Source organism: Toxotes jaculatrix, chromosome 7, assembly GCF_017976425.1.
Source record: "Toxotes jaculatrix isolate fToxJac2 chromosome 7, fToxJac2.pri, whole genome shotgun sequence".
Classification (NCBI taxonomy): Eukaryota; Metazoa; Chordata; class Actinopteri; family Toxotidae; genus Toxotes; species Toxotes jaculatrix.
The window spans coordinates 4181537-4202723 of record NC_054400.1 but is presented as its reverse complement, the minus strand read 5'-3'; the positions used below and the strand labels follow the sequence as shown (position 1 = coordinate 4202723).

Here is a 21187-nt window from a genome sequence, read left to right as displayed (position 1 = left end):
CTGCTGTGAAAATCCTAATTCTCCTGAGAGCAGAATATTTTTATTACTCCCATAACTACAGCTCTGTGTATACAAACACTCAGTGCTCCCTCTCTTCAATGAGGCTCTTTAACAGACCTCAGTGTCAACATAACGTCACATCTTCAAATTACAATACGTACCAACAGCTGCAATGTTTCTGTTTGTTTGTGTTTTAAGAAATGCAAAAAGGTGAAGCTGAAAACAACAAGATATATTTCCTGAGGAGACTGATGGAAATGATGATTCAGCAAAACTTGAACTAAACTTTCTCTTTTAAAATTATAATCATTCAGTAGAAAAGTAGGAGGGTAAAGTTTATCCACCTTTACACCTTGTTTCTCACTGTGTCTAACTTTTATAATACACAGATTTTTGCTGATTTCAGGTTTGTTGTATTTGCACTCAGTTACTGTGTCATGTGATGTTACAACAGGAGATATAATTAGTTTGGGCTGTCAAAAAATGTTAAAGGGCTGATGCTGAGATTTAGATAAACTGTGTTCTGAGACATTAGGATGAAAGAGTTTCAGAGAGAAATTTGATGTTTTGAAAATAAAATGAGGTTTTAATCAATGATGGATCAATATTAAATTATGTATTGTGTAAAAACTGGTTATATAATTGTTTTGTATGATTTATTGTATTTTTTTTGTATCAAGTTTTGTAAAGTCACATGACGCTTTAGCAGATTTATGTATGTAAAATGGAAACCACATCATAGAGTATAAATCCTTTTCTGTATTAAATCATTTCTGTATAAAAAAAACGCTGATGATTTAATTTCATATCAGGTCCAGTAACATCCTCAGGATTTACATTTTGAACTTATTGCTGATTCAGAAAAAGTCATTGTGGTTGTTGCTTTAATGCTCATCATAAACTGGCCACTTGTCATTCATGTTACTGATTAAACAGTTAAAAAGATGACGGTTAAATCAGGCAGAAACTCTGTAAATAAGTTTGATTAAAGCAAAACTATAGTAAAACATCTCATAGCAAAGGATAAAACAACAGATGCAAAACTCATCCAAAGAGCCAAGAATATCAGAAACTAACATCACTGCATGTGATGATGAACAAACTGTCACAAAACTGAACCAATCAAAACATTCAGTACAGTGGATATATACAACTATACAATGTTGTTTGACACTAAACAAGATGCTGATAACCAGGATAATTAACAGCTTTGATTTGGAAACTTTGTCTCCTGATGATGTGACAGCAGGATTTACCATCATTAATAAATCTCAATTAAAGAAAACATAACTGTAACTAAATAAATTTCATGTAGAAACAACAGTTGGATCATTCAATTATTTACAGTGAGTTTCTTTGAAAACAACAGACAAAGATGAAAACAGCTTTATGTAATTCATTTCAGACAGTGGAGGCAATTAGGGCAAAAATAATTGTGTGATGATGAGTTTGAAGTGTGATAAACCTCAAATGATCATAATAGAAAAACTAAAATCCCAGAACATCACAGAGAAATCTCACTTTGACAGATTTTGATATCAGAAGTTTTGGCATCACCAGATATTCCAATACTGAAATATGGGAAGAGTCTCTCAGTGAAAGTGTCTCTGTGAGTGTAGATGTGAGTCATGTCTTCAGCATTGTAGAAGGACACCTCCCCCCTGTCATAGTCCAGCTGGACTCTGATCCTCTGGAGACTCTTCTTCACTGTGACAGTCTTATAAACACCATTGGTGTATTTTCCACTGCAATGCCATAAACACCAGATTCCATGTTCTGGTGAAGCAAATCTCTTCTCCTTCCTTTCAACTGACTCTTTAGAGAAACCCACATTCCAGTCAGGATGGTCTCCCACCTCCACCTCCCAGCTGTGTTTCCCTGAGCTGAAGCCCTCAGAGCCCAGAACAGTGGCATACTTAGTGTGTCTCTCTGGATTGTCAGGGAGCTGCTGCTTTGTGTCTCCATATCTCACACTGGTCAGATCATCAGACAGATAGAGCCAGGGGTTTGCTGTGTTTGGGTCCAGAATGACAGGACTGAAGTGGACCTTCTCCTTCATCTTCTCCCAGACTCTGAAGGACAGGTTGCCCAGGTGTTTGGCCACATCTATCAGTCCTCCTGAGACCAGCTGTGGATCTGACAGTGAGCTCTGGGCTCTGGCTCTGGTCTGAGTGGGTTTATAACTGCTGAGGAAGGACACGTTGTCTTTCTTCAGCTCTTCTTCAACAGCAGAGATACTGTCTGACAGAGAGGAGATCTGCTCCTCAATCATCTTCATCTCTCTGCTGATGCTCTTCCCCTTCTGCTCCTCTTCCTCCCTCAGAGCTGCCAGTCTGGACTCCTCTTCCTCTTTCAGGATCTGCTGGAGCTTGGTGAACTCTGCCCTGATCTGTCTCTCTGTGGACAGCAGCTGCTTCTTGGAGTGTTGAATCATTTCATTGTATGTTTTCTCCACTTGTTTGTATTTGCTCCTCTTGTCCTGTAGAGACTTCAAGTCAGATTTCAGCTGCTCCTTCAGGTCACTGACTGCTTGTTCTATAGGAACCACCTTGTGACCGTGGTGGAGAGAAAACTCACAGACAGGACACAGAGCTCTGTCTTCATCCTTACAGAACAGTTTTGTGTCCTCTTGATGTTTACTACACACCACCTCCATGTTCTTCTCTCCTCTTTCAGTTTCAGATGATTCAGCTTTCTGTCTCCCAGCAAAGGAATCAGCCAGTTCCTTCAGTGCAAAGTCCACAGCTGGATGATCTTTTGAAGATTTTCTTTTACAGATGGGACAGTTTTTGTTTTTAGCTTGTTCCCAGAATTTTTGCAGACAGCTTGAACAGAATCTGTGGTTTCAGATCAGAGACACAGGATCTCTGAAAGTCTCTGAACACACATGGCAACTCAGGTAACTCTCAACAAGAGCAATCTTCTCAGCCATTTGTTTTAGTATCAATATGGTCTTTCAATAGCAAGACTCACCAAGTTACTGTTCCTCCTCTTAGTTGCTGAAAATACTCCAAGTAAGTGTTTTTAAGCAGAGCTCTCACACCCTGTAATGGCATCTTAGCACTGATCAGTGTCACAATCTACTTTCATTTCTTCTACACCTGTCATCAGGTGAATTATCACCTGCAGGAAATGCTGTCATGTAATTTTGTCTCCAGCAGATGGTGCTGCAAGGATTTCATCCTTAGATAAACATTTTATTCAGAACAGTACAAATTGTTTGGACAGTCATCGTTAGGCAAACAACATCAAATGGAAAATGTCTCATCATTCTGATCTCCTTTCTTTCATATATATTTAAATGGAAAACAATCGGTTCAAAGAAATAATGTAAAAATGAAACAAGGAGAGGTTTGTGCTCCAGTTCAACAGGTCGACTGAAACTAAACCAGTCTTACAACATTTTATCTTCCAGTAACTGTACCAGGAAACTGATTCTGCAAACCTATCAGTTTGAATATGTTTTGTTAAATTCTGTAAATCTCTGTAAAATAGAATTTTACAGAGGAAATGAAATTCTGACAGGATAAGAGATAAGATAAGAGAATCCTTTATTAGTCCCTCAGTGGGGAAATTGCATTTAGCAACAGCAGGGGTACAGTACAGTAAGTGAAAGTAAAATATAAGTAAGAGACCAATATGGCCAGAACAAGATTAAATAAACACTATTCCAACAGTAGAATAACTAAGAGACTAAACTAAGGAAATAGAAAATAGCTGCTGTAAAAAATAAATATACATAAATAAATAAATATGAGATGGAGATTGTTGAGTTGAGTGACTATAGTACACAATAAATGTTGCACACTAATAATTGAGTTATTGCACATTGATATTACACTGATTGTTGCATGGAACTGTAATTAGTATGTGTGATAACAATGCTCATTATAGAGTCTGACAGCAGCAGGAAGGAAAGATTTTCTAAATCTCTCCTTCACACACCGAGGGTGGAGCAGTTTGTCACTGACAGGACGTCCTGCAGGGGGTGGGACTCATGGTCCAGCATAGATGAAAGTTTTGCTAGGACCCTTCCGTCTCCGACCTCTTGCACTGAGTCCAGAGGACAGTGCGACTCCACCCTTCATACAGTCTTAGTGTTATACAGACCTGCTGTGAAAATCCTAATTCTCCTGAGAGCAGAATATTTTTATTACTCCCATAACTACAGCTCTGTGTATACAAACACTCAGTGCTCCCTCTCTTCAATGAGGCTCTTTAACAGACCTCAGTGTCAACACAACGTCACATGTTCAAATTACAATACGTACCAACAGCTGCAATGTTTCTGTTTGTTTGTGTTTTAAGAAATGCAAAAAGATGAAGCTGAAAACAACAAGATATATTTCCTGAGGAGACTGATGGAAATGATGATTCAGCAAAACTTGAACTAAACTTTCTCTTTTAAATTTATAATAATGAAGTAGAAAAGTAGGAGGGTAAACTTTATCCATCTTTACACCTTGTTTCTCACTGTGTCTAACTTTTATAATACACAGATTTTTGCTGATTTCAGGTTTGTTGTATTGGTGTCATGTGATGTTACAACAGGAAATATAATTAGTTTGGGCTGTCAATAAATGTTGAAGGGCTGATGTTGAGATTTAGATAAACTGTGTTCTGAGACATTAGGATGAAAGAGTTTCAGAGAGAAAATTGATGTTTTGAAAATTAAATTAGGTTTTAATCAATGATGGATCAATATTAAATTATGTATTGTGTGAAAAGTGGTTCTATAATTGTTCTGTATGATTTATAGTTATTGTTCTGTACCAAGTTTTGTAAAGTCACATGAGGCTTTAGCAGATTTATGTATGAAAAATGGAAACAACCTCATAGAGTATAAATCCTTTTCTGTATTAAATCATTTCTGTATAAAAAACCGCTGATGATTTAATTACACATCAGGTCAAGTAACATCCTCAGGATTTACATTTTATAAACTTATTGCTGATTCAGAAAAAGTCATTGTGGTTGTTGCTTTAATGCTCATCATAAACTGGCCACTTGTCATTTATGTTATTGATTAAACAGTTAAAAAGATGACAAATAAATCAGGCAGAAAATCTGTAAATAAATGTTTCATTAAAGCAAAACTATAGTAAAACATCTCTTAGCAAAGGATAAAAAAACAGATGCAAAACTCATCCAAAGATCCAAGAATATCAAAAACTAAATGTGATGATGAACAAACTGTCACAAAACTGAACCAATCAAAACATTCAGTACAGTGGATATATACAACTATACAATGTTGTTTGACACTAAACAAGATGCTGATAACCAGGATAATTAACAGCTTTGATTTGGAAACTTTGTCTCCTGATGATGTGACACAGTCTCAGCATTTTGTAGACATGTTTACTTGGATATTAATCTTTATTTTTAGAAACAACACAACCTGCTATACCCAGTCTGTTTTTTTAAAAGCTAAGAAAGCAGCCTAAACAAAATTTCAACAGCAGGATTTACCATCATTAATAAATCTCAATTAAAGAAAACAGAAATGTAACTAAATTAATTTCATGTGAAAACAAGTTTGATTAGTCACGTATTTTAGGTCAGTTTCTATGAAAACAACAGACAAAGATGAAAGATGAAAAGGGCTTTATGTAATTAATATCAGACAGTGGAGGGAATTAGGGCAAAAACAATCATGTGATCAGGAGTTTAGACTGTAATAAACCTCAAATGATCATAATAGAAAAACTAAAATCCCAGAACATCACAGAGAAATCTCACTTTGACACATTTTGATATCAGAAGTTTTGGCATCACCAGATATTCCAATACTGAAATATGGGAGGAGTCTCTCAGTGAAAGTGTCTCTGTGAGTGTAGATGTGAGTCATGTCTTCAGCATTGTAGAAGGACACCTCCCCCCTGTCATAGTCCAGCTGGACTCTGATCCTCTGGAGACTCTTCTTCACTGTGACAGTCTCACCAACACAATTGATGTATTTTCCCCTGCGATGCCATAAACACCAGAATCCATACTTTGGTGAAACTGTTTTCTCCTCCTTCCTTTCATCTGACTCTTTAGCCAAACCCACATTCCAGTCAGGATGGTCTCCCACCTCCACCTCCCAGCTGTGTTTCCCTGAGCTGAAGCCCTCAGAGCCCAGAACATTGTCATACTTAGTGTTTCTCTCTGGATTGTCAGGGAGCTGCTGATACTTTGTGTCTCCCCTTCTCACACTGGTCAGATCTTTAGACAGATAGAGCCAGCGGCTTGCTGTGTTTGGGTCCAGAATGACAGGACTGAAGTGGACCTTCTCCTTCATCTTCTCCCAGACTCTGAAGGACAGGTTGCCCAGGTGTTTGGCCACATCTATCAGTCCTCCTGAGACCAGCTGTGGATCTGACAGTGAGCTCTGGACTCTGGCTCTGGTCTGAGTGGGTTTATAACTGCTGAGGAAGGACATGTTGTCTTTCTTCAGCTCTTCTTCAACAGCAGAGATACTGTCTGACAGAGAGGAGATCTGCTCCTCAATCATCTTCATCTCTCTGCTGATGCTCTTCCTCTTCTGCTCCTCTTCCTCCCTCAGAGCTGCCAGTCTGGACTCCTCTTCCTCTTTCAGGATCTGCTGGAGCTTGGTGAACTCTGCTCTGATCTGTCTCTCTGTGGACAGCAGCTGCTTCTTGGAGTGTTGAATCATTTGATTGTATGTTTTCTCCACTTGTTTGTATTTGCTCCTCTTGTCCTGTAGAGACTTCAAGTCAGATTTCAGCTGCTCCTTCAGGTCACTGACTGCTTGTTCTATAGGAACCACCTTGTGACAGCGGTGGAGAGAAAACTCACAGACAGCACACAGAGCTCTGTCTTCATCCTTACAGAACATTTTTGTGTCTTCATGATGTTTTCTGTTTTTAAACAGAAAAATCTTCTTTCCTTCTTTGTTCATCTGGAGGCACAGTGGGAAGTTACCATCCACCCTGGGCAGCAGCACCTTACCACTGGAATGGCTGCCCTAAAGTGACCTCTCAGGACACCAAAAGCATTTCTGGCCTGCGGAGGCACCAAAGGACTTCAAGAGGCCATCTACCACGGATCTACCTCTGATCCCATCGTTTGCCGGGCTCTGATGTATGACCAGGATGATAACTTGTGCAGGCTGAGTGCTAGGGGTGTTGCCAGAGTGCTGGACATTTGCACGTTGAACAAAGACAACTTCAATGAGGAGGTGGTGAAGGCGGTGCTTCATGAGCCATCCCACAGGGAGCATGTGCAGGAGCTCTCCAAACTGCACAGAGACCGGCCCACGAAGCCTCTGGACTGAGCCATGATATGGACTGAGTTTGTCATGAACCACAGGGGAGCTGCTCACTTGGTGATGACAGTGATCTGTACTGTAACAGTGGAAATGTTTGTGTTTGGTGAGAGGAAAGAAAAACACGAGTTAAATAGATGCCTGCTGAATAAAAGTCTGCATGAACCTACTGTATGTACATCACTGGTCAGCTGAGCAGAGTTATCCTCTAACACCAGCTTTAAAGGAAAGAAGAGGGGGATCAGATATGGAAGATCGATGACATGTGAAAACAGCATGTCTGAAACATAGAATGCTGTTCGTTGAAGGATATAGGTGTCACACACTGCTCAGAGTTTGTACTACTGATCAGCCTGTGCAGCAAACAATGATATGCAAGTAAAATAAGTGAGACAGACAAAATGGGATCTTTGTCTCCATCTTGTGACACTTAAAGAAAAAATGTCCATAAAGGTGGAAGAGCTGATATTGAGATTTTGACTGGAAAAGTTTGTCGCCTGATGATGTGAGACAGTTTCAGCATTTTGCATGATTTAACAAGTGGCACAACTTACTGTGCACACTAAACATATCTGAGCCAGTGACGTGTTGTAATCTGATCATCAGTCAGATTACAGCACCGTCATTTAGAATTTATTGGACAACATGAGCAAAGATTCTGCTGAAATTTATTAAAAGTAAACAGAATATCAAAATCAGGAGTGTCATCATGAACAAATGTGAATTTTAGAAAACAACAAAATTCTTCATTGCTCAAGGTCTTTCAAAAAATAATTTCCAACTGAAAACAAGTTTAGATAAAAATGGATTTATGAGTTTCCATGAAACAAAATGAGAAAATGAAAACCACTGAAAATAATTAATTTCAGACAGAAAAGACAGTTAGGAAAAACAACATCTATGACCATCAATGACAAATTAATTATATTGAAGAAAAAAAATTAATCATATCAAAACTGAAATACGTCATCAGCAGAGCCAGAAATCTTACAAAATAAAACTGATGGCTAATAATAAAACTAAAAAAGAAGCCACATAACTGCAAACAAAATGAAAAATGGAAATAGTAGATACATTAAACACTGGTTTCTAATTAAAAACAAGATGCTGTGAACCAATAAAATATTTTATAATCTAGAAATCAGTCTTGATATTTACGGGTGTAAAAGTTTATCATCTGATCTGATGATGTGCCACAGTTACAGTATTTAGTAGGTGGATTATTTCTCTGGATTACCTGTTGTTTACCTTGTTTCCTCTTATCTGATCAAAACAGACAGACTATTTTTGTAGTTTTAATTGTTTGTCAATAGGTTTTTACCTGAAAACAACTACTATATTACACATGTGGTCAGCTTTGGCCATAAAATCTACTTTAGATAATCAGTCCATATTTCAAACCACAAAGAAAATGAGAAAAACAATTTTAGGGGCCCTCATCAGTAAATTGAAGTTTGACAGATTTTGATATCAGAGGTTTTGGCATCATTGGCTGTACCAATATAATGTATGGAAAGAGTCTCTCAGTGAAAGTGTCTCTGTGACTGAAGATGTGAGTCATATATTCAGAATTGCCAAAACATGGCAACTCAGGTAACTTTCAAGTACAGAATTTTTTCAGCCATTTGTTTTGGTACCAATATGGTCTTTCAATAGCAAGACAATCTACTTTCAATTTCATTGAGTCCCTCACCAGTTGAATTATCACTTACAGGAAAAGCTGTCATGTAATTTTGTCTCCAGCAGATGGTGCTGAGAGGATTTCATCCTTAGATAAACGTTTTACTCTTTATTCAGCACAGTACAACTTTTCTTTTCTTTTCTCTCTACAGTTCATTAAAATAATATAAAATCGAAACAAGCAGAGGTTTGTGCTTCAGTGCTCAGGTGAGGAGATTCATTTCAACAGGCCGACAGATGCAAAACTCATCAAAACAGCCAAGAATATCAAAAAGAAAATCTGATGTTGAACAAACTGAACCAATCAAAACATTCAGTACAGTGGATATATACAACTATACAATGTTGTTTGACACTAAACAAGATGCTGATAACCAGGATAATTAACAGCTTTGATTTGGAAACTTTGTCTCCTGGTGATGTGACAAAGTCTCAGAATTTTCTAGTCATGTCTACTTGGATATTAATCTTTATTTTAAGAAACAGCACAACCTGCTATACCAAGTCTGATTCTTAAAAGCTAAGAAAGCAGCCTAAACAAAATATCAGGATTTACCATCATTAATAAATCTCAAGTAAAGAAAACATAAATGTAACTAAATGAATTTCATGTGAAAACAAGATTTATTTGTCTCGTATTTTAGGTCAGTTTCTATGAAAACAACAGACAAAGATGAAAACAGCTTTATGTAATTAATTTCAAACAGTGGAGACAATTAGGGCAAAAACAATTGTGTGATGATGAGTTTAGAGTGTAATAAACCTCAAATGATCATAATAGAAAAACAAACATCACAGAGAAATCTCATTTTGACAGATTTTGATAGAAGTCGTTTTGGCTTCACCAGATATTCCAATATCGAAAAATGGGAAGAGTCTCTCAGTGAAAGTGTCTCTGTGAGTGTAGATGTAAATCACGTCTTCAGCATTGTAGAAGGACACCTCCCCCTTGTCATAGTCCAGCTGGACTTTGATCCTCTGGAGACTCTTCTTCAATGTGACAGTCTCACCAACACAATTGGTGTATTTTCCACTGCGATGCAAAAAACACCAGACTCCATGTTCTGGTGAAGCAAGTCTCTCCTCCTTCCTTTCAACTGACTCTTTAACCCAACCCACATTCCAGTCAGGATGGTCTCCCACCTCCACCTCCCAGCTGTGTTTCCCTGAGCTGAAGCCCTCAGAGCTCAGAACAGTGGCATAATTAGTGTTTCTCTCTGGATTGTCAGGGAGCTGCTGCTTTGTGTCTCCATGTCTCACACTGGTCAGATCATCAGACAGATAGAGCCAGCGGTCTGCTGTGTTTGGGTCCAGAATGACAGGACTGAAGTGGACCTTCTCCTTCATCTTCTCCCAGACTCTGAAGGACAGGTTGCCCAGGTGTTTGGCCACATCTATCAGTCCTCCTGAGACCAGCTGTGGATCTGACAGTGAGCTCTGGGCTCTGGCTCTGGTCTGAGTGGGTTTATAGCTGCTGAGGAAGGGCACGTTGTCTTTCTTCAGCTCTTCTTCAACAGCAGAGATACTGTCTGACAAAGAGGAGATCTGCTCCTCAATCATCTTCATCTGTCTGTTGATGCTCTTCCTCTTCTGCTCCTCTTCCTCCCTCAGAGCTGCCAGTCTGGACTCCTCTTCCTCTTTCAGGAACTGCTGGAGCTTGGTGAACTCTGCTCTGATCTGTCTCTCTGTGGACAGCAGCTGCTTCTTGGAGTGTTGAATCATTTCATTGTATGTTTTCTCCACTTGTTTGTATTTGCTCCTCTTGTCCTGTAGAGACTTCAAGTCAGATTTCAGCTGCTCCTTCATGTCACTGACTGCTTGTTCTATAGGAACCACCTTGTGACCGTGGTGGAGAGAAAACTCACAGACAGCACACACAGCTCTGTCTTCATCCTTACAGAACAGTTTTGTGTCTTCATGATGTTTACAACACACCACCTCCACCTTCTTCTCTCCTCTTTCAGTCTCAGATGATTCAGCTTTCTGTCTCTCAGCAAAGGAATCAGCCAGTTCCTTCAGTGTGAAGTTCACTCCTGGATCATCTTTTGAAGACTTTCCTTTACAAATGGGACAGTTTTTCTTTTTAGCTTGTTCCCAGGATTGTTGCAGACAGCTTGAACAGAAGCTGTGGTTGCAGCTCAGAGACACAGGATCTCTGAAAGTTTCTGAACACACATGGCAACTCAGGTAACTCTCAAGAAGAGCAATCTTCTCAGCCATTTGTTTTGGTATCAATATGGTCTTTCAATTTCAAGACTCACCAAGTTACTGTTCCTCCTCTTGATGTCTGAAAATACTCCAAATAAGTGTTTTTAAGCAGAGCTCTCACACCCTGTAATGGCGTCTTAGCACTGATTAATGTGACAGTCTACTTTCAATTTCACTGAGTCTGTTACAAGTTGAATTATCACATGCAGGAAATTCTGTCATGTAATTTTGTCTCCAGCAGATGGTGCTGAGAGGATTTCATCCTTAGATAAACATTTTACTCTTTATTCAGCACAGTACAACTTTTCTTTTCTGTCTACAGTTCAGTAAAATAATATAAAAATGAAACAAGCAGAGGTTTGTGCTTCAGGTGAGGAGTGAACATTTCAACATTCTGACTGACACTAAAGCAGTTTTAAAACATTTCATATTCATTCTTATTCAAAATGGGATCTTTGTCTCCATCTCGTGACACTTACAGGAAAAATGTCCATAAAGGTGGAAGAGCTGATATTGAGATTCTGATTTGGAAAGTCTGTCGCCTGATGATGTGAGACAGTTTCAGCATTTTGCATGTTTTAACAAGTTACACAACTTACCGTGCACACTAAACATATCTGAGCCAGTGACGGTGTTGTAATCTGATCATCAGTCAGATTACAACACCGTCATTTAGAATTTACTGGTCAACATGAGCAAAGATTCTGCTGAAATTTATTAAAAGTGAACAGAATATGAAAATCAGGAGTGTCATCATGAACAAATGTGAATTTTAGAAAACAACAAAATTCTTCATTGCTCAAGGTCTTTCAAAAAATAATTTCCAACTGAAAACAAGTTTAGATAAAAATGTTTCATATTTCATTGAGTCCCTCACCAGTTGAATTATCACATACAGGAAAAGCTGTCATGTAATTTTGTCTCCAGCAGATGGTGCTGAGAGGATTTCGTTTTTAGATAAACGTTTTACTCTTTATTCAGCACAGTACAACTTTTCTTTTCTTTTCTCTCTACAGTTCATTAAAATAATATAAAATCGAAACAAGCAGAGGTTTGTGCTTCAGTGCTCAGGTGAGGAGATTCATTTCAACAGGCCGACAGATGCAAAACTCATCAAAACAGCCAAGAATATCAAAAAGAAAATCTGATGTTGAACAAACTGAACCAATCAAAACATTCAGTACAGTGGATATATACAACTATACAATGTTGTTTGACACTAAACAAGATGCTGATAACCAGGATAATTAACAGCTTTGATTTGGAAACTTTGTCTCCTGGTGATGTGACAAAGTCTCAGAATTTTCTAGTCATGTCTACTTGGATATTAATCTTTATTTTAAGAAACAGCACAACCTGCTATACCAAGTCTGATTCTTAAAAGCTAAGAAAGCAGCCTAAACAAAATATCAGGATTTACCATCATTAATAAATCTCAAGTAAAGAAAACATAAATGTAACTAAATGAATTTCATGTGAAAACAAGATTTATTTGTCTCGTATTTTAGGTCAGTTTCTATGAAAACAACAGACAAAGATGAAAACAGCTTTATGTAATTAATTTCAAACAGTGGAGACAATTAGGGCAAAAACAATTGTGTGATGATGAGTTTAGAGTGTAATAAACCTCAAATGATCATAATAGAAAAACAAACATCACAGAGAAATCTCATTTTGACAGATTTTGATAGAAGTCGTTTTGGCTTCACCAGATATTCCAATATCGAAAAATGGGAAGAGTCTCTCAGTGAAAGTGTCTCTGTGAGTGTAGATGTAAATCACGTCTTCAGCATTGTAGAAGGACACCTCCCCCTTGTCATAGTCCAGCTGGACTTTGATCCTCTGGAGACTCTTCTTCAATGTGACAGTCTCACCAACACAATTGGTGTATTTTCCACTGCGATGCAAAAAACACCAGACTCCATGTTCTGGTGAAGCAAGTCTCTCCTCCTTCCTTTCAACTGACTCTTTAACCCAACCCACATTCCAGTCAGGATGGTCTCCCACCTCCACCTCCCAGCTGTGTTTCCCTGAGCTGAAGCCCTCAGAGCTCAGAACAGTGGCATAATTAGTGTTTCTCTCTGGATTGTCAGGGAGCTGCTGCTTTGTGTCTCCATGTCTCACACTGGTCAGATCATCAGACAGATAGAGCCAGCGGTCTGCTGTGTTTGGGTCCAGAATGACAGGACTGAAGTGGACCTTCTCCTTCATCTTCTCCCAGACTCTGAAGGACAGGTTGCCCAGGTGTTTGGCCACATCTATCAGTCCTCCTGAGACCAGCTGTGGATCTGACAGTGAGCTCTGGGCTCTGGCTCTGGTCTGAGTGGGTTTATAGCTGCTGAGGAAGGGCACGTTGTCTTTCTTCAGCTCTTCTTCAACAGCAGAGATACTGTCTGACAAAGAGGAGATCTGCTCCTCAATCATCTTCATCTGTCTGTTGATGCTCTTCCTCTTCTGCTCCTCTTCCTCCCTCAGAGCTGCCAGTCTGGACTCCTCTTCCTCTTTCAGGAACTGCTGGAGCTTGGTGAACTCTGCTCTGATCTGTCTCTCTGTGGACAGCAGCTGCTTCTTGGAGTGTTGAATCATTTCATTGTATGTTTTCTCCACTTGTTTGTATTTGCTCCTCTTGTCCTGTAGAGACTTCAAGTCAGATTTCAGCTGCTCCTTCATGTCACTGACTGCTTGTTCTATAGGAACCACCTTGTGACCGTGGTGGAGAGAAAACTCACAGACAGCACACACAGCTCTGTCTTCATCCTTACAGAACAGTTTTGTGTCTTCATGATGTTTACAACACACCACCTCCACCTTCTTCTCTCCTCTTTCAGTCTCAGATGATTCAGCTTTCTGTCTCTCAGCAAAGGAATCAGCCAGTTCCTTCAGTGTGAAGTTCACTCCTGGATCATCTTTTGAAGACTTTCCTTTACAAATGGGACAGTTTTTCTTTTTAGCTTGTTCCCAGGATTGTTGCAGACAGCTTGAACAGAAGCTGTGGTTGCAGCTCAGAGACACAGGATCTCTGAAAGTTTCTGAACACACATGGCAACTCAGGTAACTCTCAAGAAGAGCAATCTTCTCAGCCATTTGTTTTGGTATCAATATGGTCTTTCAATTTCAAGACTCACCAAGTTACTGTTCCTCCTCTTGATGTCTGAAAATACTCCAAATAAGTGTTTTTAAGCAGAGCTCTCACACCCTGTAATGGCGTCTTAGCACTGATTAATGTGACAGTCTACTTTCAATTTCACTGAGTCTGTTACAAGTTGAATTATCACATGCAGGAAATTCTGTCATGTAATTTTGTCTCCAGCAGATGGTGCTGAGAGGATTTCATCCTTAGATAAACATTTTACTCTTTATTCAGCACAGTACAACTTTTCTTTTCTGTCTACAGTTCAGTAAAATAATATAAAAATGAAACAAGCAGAGGTTTGTGCTTCAGGTGAGGAGTGAACATTTCAACATTCTGACTGACACTAAAGCAGTTTTAAAACATTTCATATTCATTCTTATTCAAAATGGGATCTTTGTCTCCATCTCGTGACACTTACAGGAAAAATGTCCATAAAGGTGGAAGAGCTGATATTGAGATTCTGATTTGGAAAGTCTGTCGCCTGATGATGTGAGACAGTTTCAGCATTTTGCATGTTTTAACAAGTTACACAACTTACCGTGCACACTAAACATATCTGAGCCAGTGACGGTGTTGTAATCTGATCATCAGTCAGATTACAACACCGTCATTTAGAATTTACTGGTCAACATGAGCAAAGATTCTGCTGAAATTTATTAAAAGTGAACAGAATATGAAAATCAGGAGTGTCATCATGAACAAATGTGAATTTTAGAAAACAACAAAATTCTTCATTGCTCAAGGTCTTTCAAAAAATAATTTCCAACTGAAAACAAGTTTAGATAAAAATGTTTCATATTTCATTGAGTCCCTCACCAGTTGAATTATCACATACAGGAAAAGCTGTCATGTAATTTTGTCTCCAGCAGATGGTGCTGAGAGGATTTCGTTTTTAGATAAACGTTTTACTCTTTATTCAGCACAGTACAACTTTTCTTTTCTTTTCTCTCTACAGTTCATTAAAATAATATAAAATCGAAACAAGCAGAGGTTTGTGCTTCAGTGCTCAGGTGAGGAGATTCATTTCAACAGGCCGACAGATGCAAAACTCATCAAAACAGCCAAGAATATCAAAAAGAAAATCTGATGTTGAACAAACTGAACCAATCAAAACATTCAGTACAGTGGATATATACAACTATACAATGTTGTTTGACACTAAACAAGATGCTGATAACCAGGATAATTAACAGCTTTGATTTGGAAACTTTGTCTCCTGGTGATGTGACAAAGTCTCAGAATTTTCTAGTCATGTCTACTTGGATATTAATCTTTATTTTAAGAAACAGCACAACCTGCTATACCAAGTCTGATTCTTAAAAGCTAAGAAAGCAGCCTAAACAAAATATCAGGATTTACCATCATTAATAAATCTCAAGTAAAGAAAACATAAATGTAACTAAATGAATTTCATGTGAAAACAAGATTTATTTGTCTCGTATTTTAGGTCAGTTTCTATGAAAACAACAGACAAAGATGAAAACAGCTTTATGTAATTAATTTCAAACAGTGGAGACAATTAGGGCAAAAACAATTGTGTGATGATGAGTTTAGAGTGTAATAAACCTCAAATGATCATAATAGAAAAACAAACATCACAGAGAAATCTCATTTTGACAGATTTTGATAGAAGTCGTTTTGGCTTCACCAGATATTCCAATATCGAAAAATGGGAAGAGTCTCTCAGTGAAAGTGTCTCTGTGAGTGTAGATGTAAATCACGTCTTCAGCATTGTAGAAGGACACCTCCCCCTTGTCATAGTCCAGCTGGACTTTGATCCTCTGGAGACTCTTCTTCACTGTGACAGTCTCACCAACACAATTGGTGTATTTTCCACTGCGATGCAAAAAACACCAGACTCCATGTTCTGGTGAAGCAAGTCTCTCCTCCTTCCTTTCAACTGACTCTTTAGCCAAACCCACATTCCAGTCAGGATGGTCTCCCACCTCCACCTCCCAGCTGTGTTTCCCTGAGCTGAAGCCCTCAGAGCTCAGAACAGTGGTATACTTAGTGTTTCTCTCTGGATTGTCAGGGAGCTGCTGCTTTGTGTCTCCCTGTCTCACACTGGTCAGATCATCAGAGAGATAGAGCCAGGGGTTTACTGTGTTTGGGTCCAGAATGACAGGACTGAAGTGGACCTTCTCCTTCATCTTCTCCCAGACTCTGAAGGACAGGTTGCCCAGGTGTTTGGCCACATCTATCTGCTTAAATTTATTAAAAGTAAATGAGCAAATGTGAATTTTAGAAAACAACAAAATCCTTCATCGCTCAAGGTCTTTCAAAAAATAATTTCCAGCTGAAAATGACAGTTTAGAGAAACATGCATTTATGAGTTTCCATGAAACAAAATGAGAAAATGAAAACCACTGAAAAGAATTAATTTCAGACAGAAAAGACAGTTAGGAAAAACAACAACTATGACAAATCATTTATATTGAAGAAAAAAAATTAATCATATCAAAACTGAAATACGTCATCAGCAGAGCCAGAAATCTTACAAAATAAAACTGATGGCTTATAACAATAAAACTAAAAAAGAAGCCACATAACTGCAAACAAAATGAAAAATGGAAATAGCAGATACATTATACACTGGTTTCTAATTAAAAACAAGATGCTGTGATACTTTACAATCTAGAAATCAGTCTTGATATTTACAGGTGTAAAAGTTTATCATCTGATCTGATGATGTGCCACAGTTACAGTATTTAGTAGGTGGATTATTTCTCTGGATTACCTGTTGTTTACCTTGTTTCCTCTTATCTGATCTAAATCAAATAAGAGGACACAGACTATTTTTGTAGTTTTAATTTAACTGAAACCTACAACTATGTTGTACATGAGTTTTTCATTCATTCATTTTCTACTGCTTAATCCATCAGGGTCGCGGGGGAGCTGGAGCCTATCCCAGCTGACTATGGGCGAGAGGCGGGGTGCACCTTGGACTGGTCGCCTGTCAATCGGAGGTCTGACACACAAAGACAGACAACCACACAAGCACACACTCACACCTAGGGGCAATTTAGAGTAGCCAGTTAACCTAACCCATGCATGTTTTTGGGATTGTGGGAGGAAGCCGGAGTACCCGGAGAGAACCCACACAGGGACAGGGAGAACATGCAAACTCCGCACAGAAGAGCCCAGATCGGGATTCAAACCTGGAACCCTCTTGCTGTGAGGCGACAGTGCTAAACACTGCACCACCGTGGGTTTTTCAGTTTGCAGATAATTCATTTCAGGAGAAAAACAGTTTTAGTGGCTCTCATCACCAAACTGAAGAGTGTGATGATAGAAGAACTAATCAGAAATTCACAGAGAAATCTTAGTTTGACAGATTTTGATATCAGAGGTTTTGGCATCACCAACCAAGTAAAAGTATGGGAAGAGTCTCTCAGTGAAAGTGTCTCTGTAAGTGTAGATGTGATTCGTGTCTTCAGCATCGTAGAAGGACACCTCCCCCCTGTCATAGTCCAGCTGGACTCTGATCCTCTGGAGACTCTTCTTCACTGTGAAAGTGTCCTTAAAGCCACTGGTGTACTTTCCACTGCGATGTAATAAACACCAGACTCCACTTTCTGGTGAAGCAAGTCTCTCCTCCTTCCTGTCAGCTGACTCTTTAACCAAACCCACATTCCAGACAGGATGGTCTCCCACCTCCACCTCCCAGCTGTGTTTCCCTGAGCTGAAGCCCTCAGAGCCCAGAACAATGGTATACTTAGTGTGTCTCTCTGGATTGTTAGGGAGCTGCTGCTTCTTGTCTCCATTTCTCACACTGGTCAGATCATCAGACAGACAGAGACATGGGTTTGCTGTGTTTGGGTCCAGAATGACAGGACTGAAGTGGACCTTCTCCTTCATCTTCTCCAAGACTCTGAAGGACAGGTTGCCCAGGTGTTTGGCCACATCTATCAGTCCTCCTGAGACCAGCTGTGGATCTGACAGTGAGCTCTGGGCTCTGGCTCTGGTCTGAGTGGGTTTATAACTGCTGAGGAAGGACACGTTGTCTTTCTTCAGCTCTTCTTCAACAGCAGAGATACTGTCTGACAGAGAGGAGATCTGCTCCTCAATCATCTTCATCTCTCTGCTGATGCTCTTCCCCTTCTGCTCCTCTTCCTCCCTCAGAGCTGCCAGTCTGGACTCCTCTTCCTCTTTCAGGATCTGCTGGAGCTTGGTGAACTCTGCTCTGATCTGTCTCTCTGTGGACAGCAGCTGCTTCTTGGAGTGTTGAATCATTTCATTGTATGTTTTCTCCACTTGTTTGTATTTGCTCCTCTTGTCCTGTAGAGACTTCAAGTCAGATTTCAGCTGCTCCTTCAGGTCACTGACTGCTTGTTCTATAGGAACCAGCTTGTGACCGTGGTGAAGAGACATCTCACAGACAGGACACACAGTTCTGTCTTCATCCTCACAGAAGAGTTTAGGCTCTTCTTGATGTTTACTTTGCACCACTTCTGCTTTATTTTCTTCCGTTTTTACTTCAGATGATTCAGCTTTCTGTCTCTCAGCAAAGGAATCAGCCAGTTCCTTCAGTGTAAAGTTCACTCCTGGAAACTCTTTTGAAGATTTCCTTTTACAAATGGGACAGTTTTTGTTTTTAGCTTGTTCCCAGAATTTTTGCAGACAGCTTGAACAAAAGCTGTGGTTGCAGCTCAGAGACACAGGATCTCTGAAAGTCTCTGAACAAACATGGCAACTCAGGTAACTCTCAACAAGAGCAACCTTCTCAGCCATTTGTTTTGGTATCTTAATTATATTTCAGCAGACTCACCATGTTACTGTCCCTTCACTTGATTGATTAAATCAGCTCAAACGTGTGTTTTCCGGTAGAAAATTTCGCAGCATGTAATGGCGTCTCAGCTGTTTTCAACAATGTCAGAATCTACTTTCAGTTTCTTGTACGTCCGTCATTGGTTGAATTATCACTGTGGGAATTGCTGTCATGTCATTTTGTCACCAGCAGATGGTGCTGTTTTTTTTCTTGATTCAGGAAAAAAAAAACTCCAGGAAACATCTTCTCCTCATGTCTGTATGAAAATGTTTACATAATTCATTTCAGACAGTAGAGACAGTATTTCTGTGACCCTCGGCAACAAATCAGTTCTGTTGAAGAACATAGCAAACAATAATCAATCAGAAATCTCACAAACCGAAACGGATGGCTTATGATGGTGAAATTAAAATAAACAAAAATCACACAACAAAAAAATCAATATAATTTTAAAGAAAAAACAACAGGTGAGCAGGTGTAGTATGTTAGGTCGGGTGTGATGATGATTATAGAGTGTAATAAACCTCAAATGATCCTAAAAGAAAAACTAACATCCCAGAACATCACAGAGGAATCTCAGTTTGACAGATTTTGATTTCAGAAGTTTTGGCATCACCAGACTTTCCAACACTAAAATATGGGAAGAGTCTCTCAGTGAAAGTGTCTCTGTGAGTGTAGATGTGAGTCGTGTCTTCAGCATTGTAGAAGGACACCTCCCCCCTGTCATAGTCCAGCTGGACTTTGATCCTCTGGAGACTCTTCTTCACTGTGACAGTCTTACCAACACCATTCGTGTATTTTCCATTTCCATACAATAAACACCAGACTCCATGTTCTGGTGAAGGAGGAAACTCTCCCTTTCTTTCAACTGATTCTTTAGTGAAACCTACATTCCAGGCAGGATGGTCTCCCACCTCCACCTCCCAGCTGTGTTTCCCTGAGCTGAAGCCCTCAGAGCCCAGAACAGTGGCATACTTAGTATTTCTCTCTGGATTTCCGGGGACCTGCTGCTTTGTTTGTCCGTTTCTGACACTGGTCAGATCATCAGACAGACAGAGCCAGGCAGGTGCAGTATTTGGATCCAGAATGACAGGACTGAAGTGGACCTTCTCCTTCATCTTCTCCCAGACTCTGAAGGACAGGTTGCCCAGGTGTTTGGCCACATCTATCAGTCCTCCTGAGACCAGCTGTGGATCTGACAGTGAGCTCTGGGCTCTGGCTCTGGTCTGAGTGGGTTTATAACTGCTGAGGAAGGACACGTTGTCTTTCTTCAGCTCTTCTTCAACAGCAGAGATACTGTCTGACAGAGAGGAGATCTGCTCCTCAATCATCTTCATCTCTCTGCTGATGCTCTTCCCCTTCTGCTCCTCTTCCTCCCTCAGAGCTGCCAGTCTGGACTCCTCTTCCTCTTTCAGGAACTGCTGGAGCTTGGTGAACTCTGCTCTGATCTGTCTCTCTGTGGACAGCAGCTGCTTCTTGGAGTGTTGAATCATTTCATTGTATGTTTTCTCCACTTGTTTGTATTTGCTCCTCTTGTCCTGTAGAGACTTCAAGTCAGATTTCAGCTGCTCCTTCAGGTCACTGACTGCTTGTTCTATAGGAACCACCTTGTGACCGTGATGGAGGGAAAACTCACAGACAGGACACAGAGCTCTGTCTTCATCCTTACAGAAGAGTTTAGGCTCTTCTTGATGTTTACTACACACCACCTCCACCTTCGTCTCTCCTCTTTCAGTCTCAGATGATTCAGCTTTCTGTCTCTCAGCAAAGGAATCAGCCAGTTCCTTCAGTGTAAAGTTCACTCCTGGAAAGTCTTTTGAAGACTTTCTTTTACAAATGGGACAGTTTTTGTTTTTAGCTTGTTCCCAGAATTGTTGCAGACAGCTCGAACAGAAGCTGTGGTTGCAGCTCAGAGACACAGGATCTCTGAAAGTCTCTGAACACACATGGCAACTCAGGTAACTCTCAAGAAGAGCAATCTTCTCAGCCATTTTCTCCGTTTTCAAGTTGTTTGTAAATGAAAGACTCACCAAATTCAGTCTCCTTTCACTTTGCCTCTTATAGTCCCCTAAGCGATCATTGCTCAGTTAGAGATATCCCACTCTGTAATGGCGACTTTGTTCCGTTT

The 21187-nt window shown here is 39.7% G+C and overlaps 5 protein-coding genes and 1 long non-coding RNA gene across 8 annotated transcripts; all 6 read right to left on the bottom strand.

Annotated features, from left to right (window-relative positions):
• Positions 1–326: 326 nt before the first annotated feature.
• Positions 327–3095, bottom strand: LOC121184335 (nuclear factor 7, brain-like). The gene is made up of 4 exons (XM_041041950.1): positions 1508–3095; positions 1193–1245; positions 482–578; positions 327–428 (listed from the first exon to the last, which is right to left on the bottom strand). The coding sequence occupies exons 1-3, from the start codon at positions 2654–2656 to the stop codon at positions 548–550; spliced, it is 1233 nt and encodes a 410-aa protein (XP_040897884.1). The 5' UTR covers positions 2657–3095; the 3' UTR covers positions 327–428; positions 482–547.
• Positions 3096–5066: 1971 nt separating this feature from the next.
• On the bottom strand, positions 5067–6496 carry LOC121184325 (zinc-binding protein A33-like). The gene has a single exon (XM_041041933.1). It carries the CDS (start codon positions 6494–6496, stop codon positions 5726–5728), a length of 771 nt encoding a protein of 256 aa, XP_040897867.1. The 3' UTR covers positions 5067–5725.
• On the bottom strand, positions 5067–11289 carry LOC121184333 (nuclear factor 7, brain-like). The gene is made up of 3 exons (XM_041041948.1): positions 9677–11289; positions 6326–6331; positions 5067–5377 (listed from the first exon to the last, which is right to left on the bottom strand). Exon 1 carries the CDS (start codon positions 11168–11170, stop codon positions 9743–9745), a length of 1428 nt encoding a protein of 475 aa, XP_040897882.1. The 5' UTR covers positions 11171–11289; the 3' UTR covers positions 5067–5377; positions 6326–6331; positions 9677–9742.
• On the bottom strand, positions 6871–21182 carry LOC121184337. Its single transcript, XR_005894286.1, has 3 exons — positions 21090–21182; positions 7441–7488; positions 6871–7349 (listed from the first exon to the last, which is right to left on the bottom strand). It is a non-coding gene; the product is annotated as an uncharacterized LOC121184337 (long non-coding RNA).
• Positions 12573–19348, bottom strand: LOC121184334 (nuclear factor 7, brain-like). The gene is made up of 2 exons (XM_041041949.1): positions 18860–19348; positions 12573–14079 (listed from the first exon to the last, which is right to left on the bottom strand). Exons 1-2 carry the CDS (start codon positions 19020–19022, stop codon positions 12815–12817), a joined length of 1428 nt encoding a protein of 475 aa, XP_040897883.1. The 5' UTR covers positions 19023–19348; the 3' UTR covers positions 12573–12814.
• Positions 14927–21150, bottom strand: LOC121184331 (nuclear factor 7, brain-like). 3 transcript variants are annotated; one of them, XM_041041943.1, is made up of 2 exons: positions 19636–21147; positions 14927–15525 (listed from the first exon to the last, which is right to left on the bottom strand). In XM_041041943.1, exons 1-2 carry the CDS (start codon positions 21048–21050, stop codon positions 15450–15452), a joined length of 1491 nt encoding a protein of 496 aa, XP_040897877.1. In that variant the 5' UTR covers positions 21051–21147; the 3' UTR covers positions 14927–15449. The 3 variants fall into 3 exon arrangements, with proteins under 3 accessions (XP_040897877.1, XP_040897879.1, XP_040897878.1); XM_041041945.1 differs by lacking the exon at positions 14927–15525 and adding an exon at positions 15645–16492 and having other exon boundaries at positions 20229–21150; XM_041041944.1 differs by lacking the exon at positions 14927–15525 and having other exon boundaries at positions 19585–21144.
• Positions 21183–21187: the final 5 nt, after the last annotated feature.

What these genes read in the sequence shown, in the direction of transcription:
- LOC121184335 (XM_041041950.1), bottom strand. Translation starts at nt 2,656, where the DNA reads ATGGAGGTGGTGTGTAGTAAACATCAAGAGGACACAAAACTGTTCTGT. An exon ending in GTCAAAGTGAGATTTCTCTG is followed by an intron (nt 1,246 to 1,507) that starts TGATGTTCTGGG and finishes GGTAAATCCTGC; the next exon opens with TGTCACATCATCAGGAGACA. An exon ending in AAAGCTGTTAATTATCCTGG is followed by an intron (nt 579 to 1,192) that starts TTATCAGCATCT and finishes TTAAAACCTCAT; the next exon opens with TTTATTTTCAAAACATCAAA.
- LOC121184333 (XM_041041948.1), bottom strand. Translation starts at nt 11,170, where the DNA reads ATGGCTGAGAAGATTGCTCTTCTTGAGAGTTACCTGAGTTGCCATGTG.
- LOC121184334 (XM_041041949.1), bottom strand. Translation starts at nt 19,022, where the DNA reads ATGGCTGAGAAGGTTGCTCTTGTTGAGAGTTACCTGAGTTGCCATGTT. An exon ending in AAACTGTCCCATTTGTAAAA is followed by an intron (nt 14,080 to 18,859) that starts GGAAATCTTCAA and finishes CCATTTGTAAAG; the next exon opens with GAAAGTCTTCAAAAGATGAT.
- LOC121184331 (XM_041041943.1), bottom strand. Translation starts at nt 21,050, where the DNA reads ATGGCTGAGAAGATTGCTCTTCTTGAGAGTTACCTGAGTTGCCATGTG. An exon ending in ATCAAAATCTGTCAAACTGA is followed by an intron (nt 15,526 to 19,635) that starts GATTCCTCTGTG and finishes GAAAATTCTGAG; the next exon opens with ACTTTGTCACATCACCAGGA.
- LOC121184325 (XM_041041933.1), bottom strand. Translation starts at nt 6,496, where the DNA reads ATGATTGAGGAGCAGATCTCCTCTCTGTCAGACAGTATCTCTGCTGTT.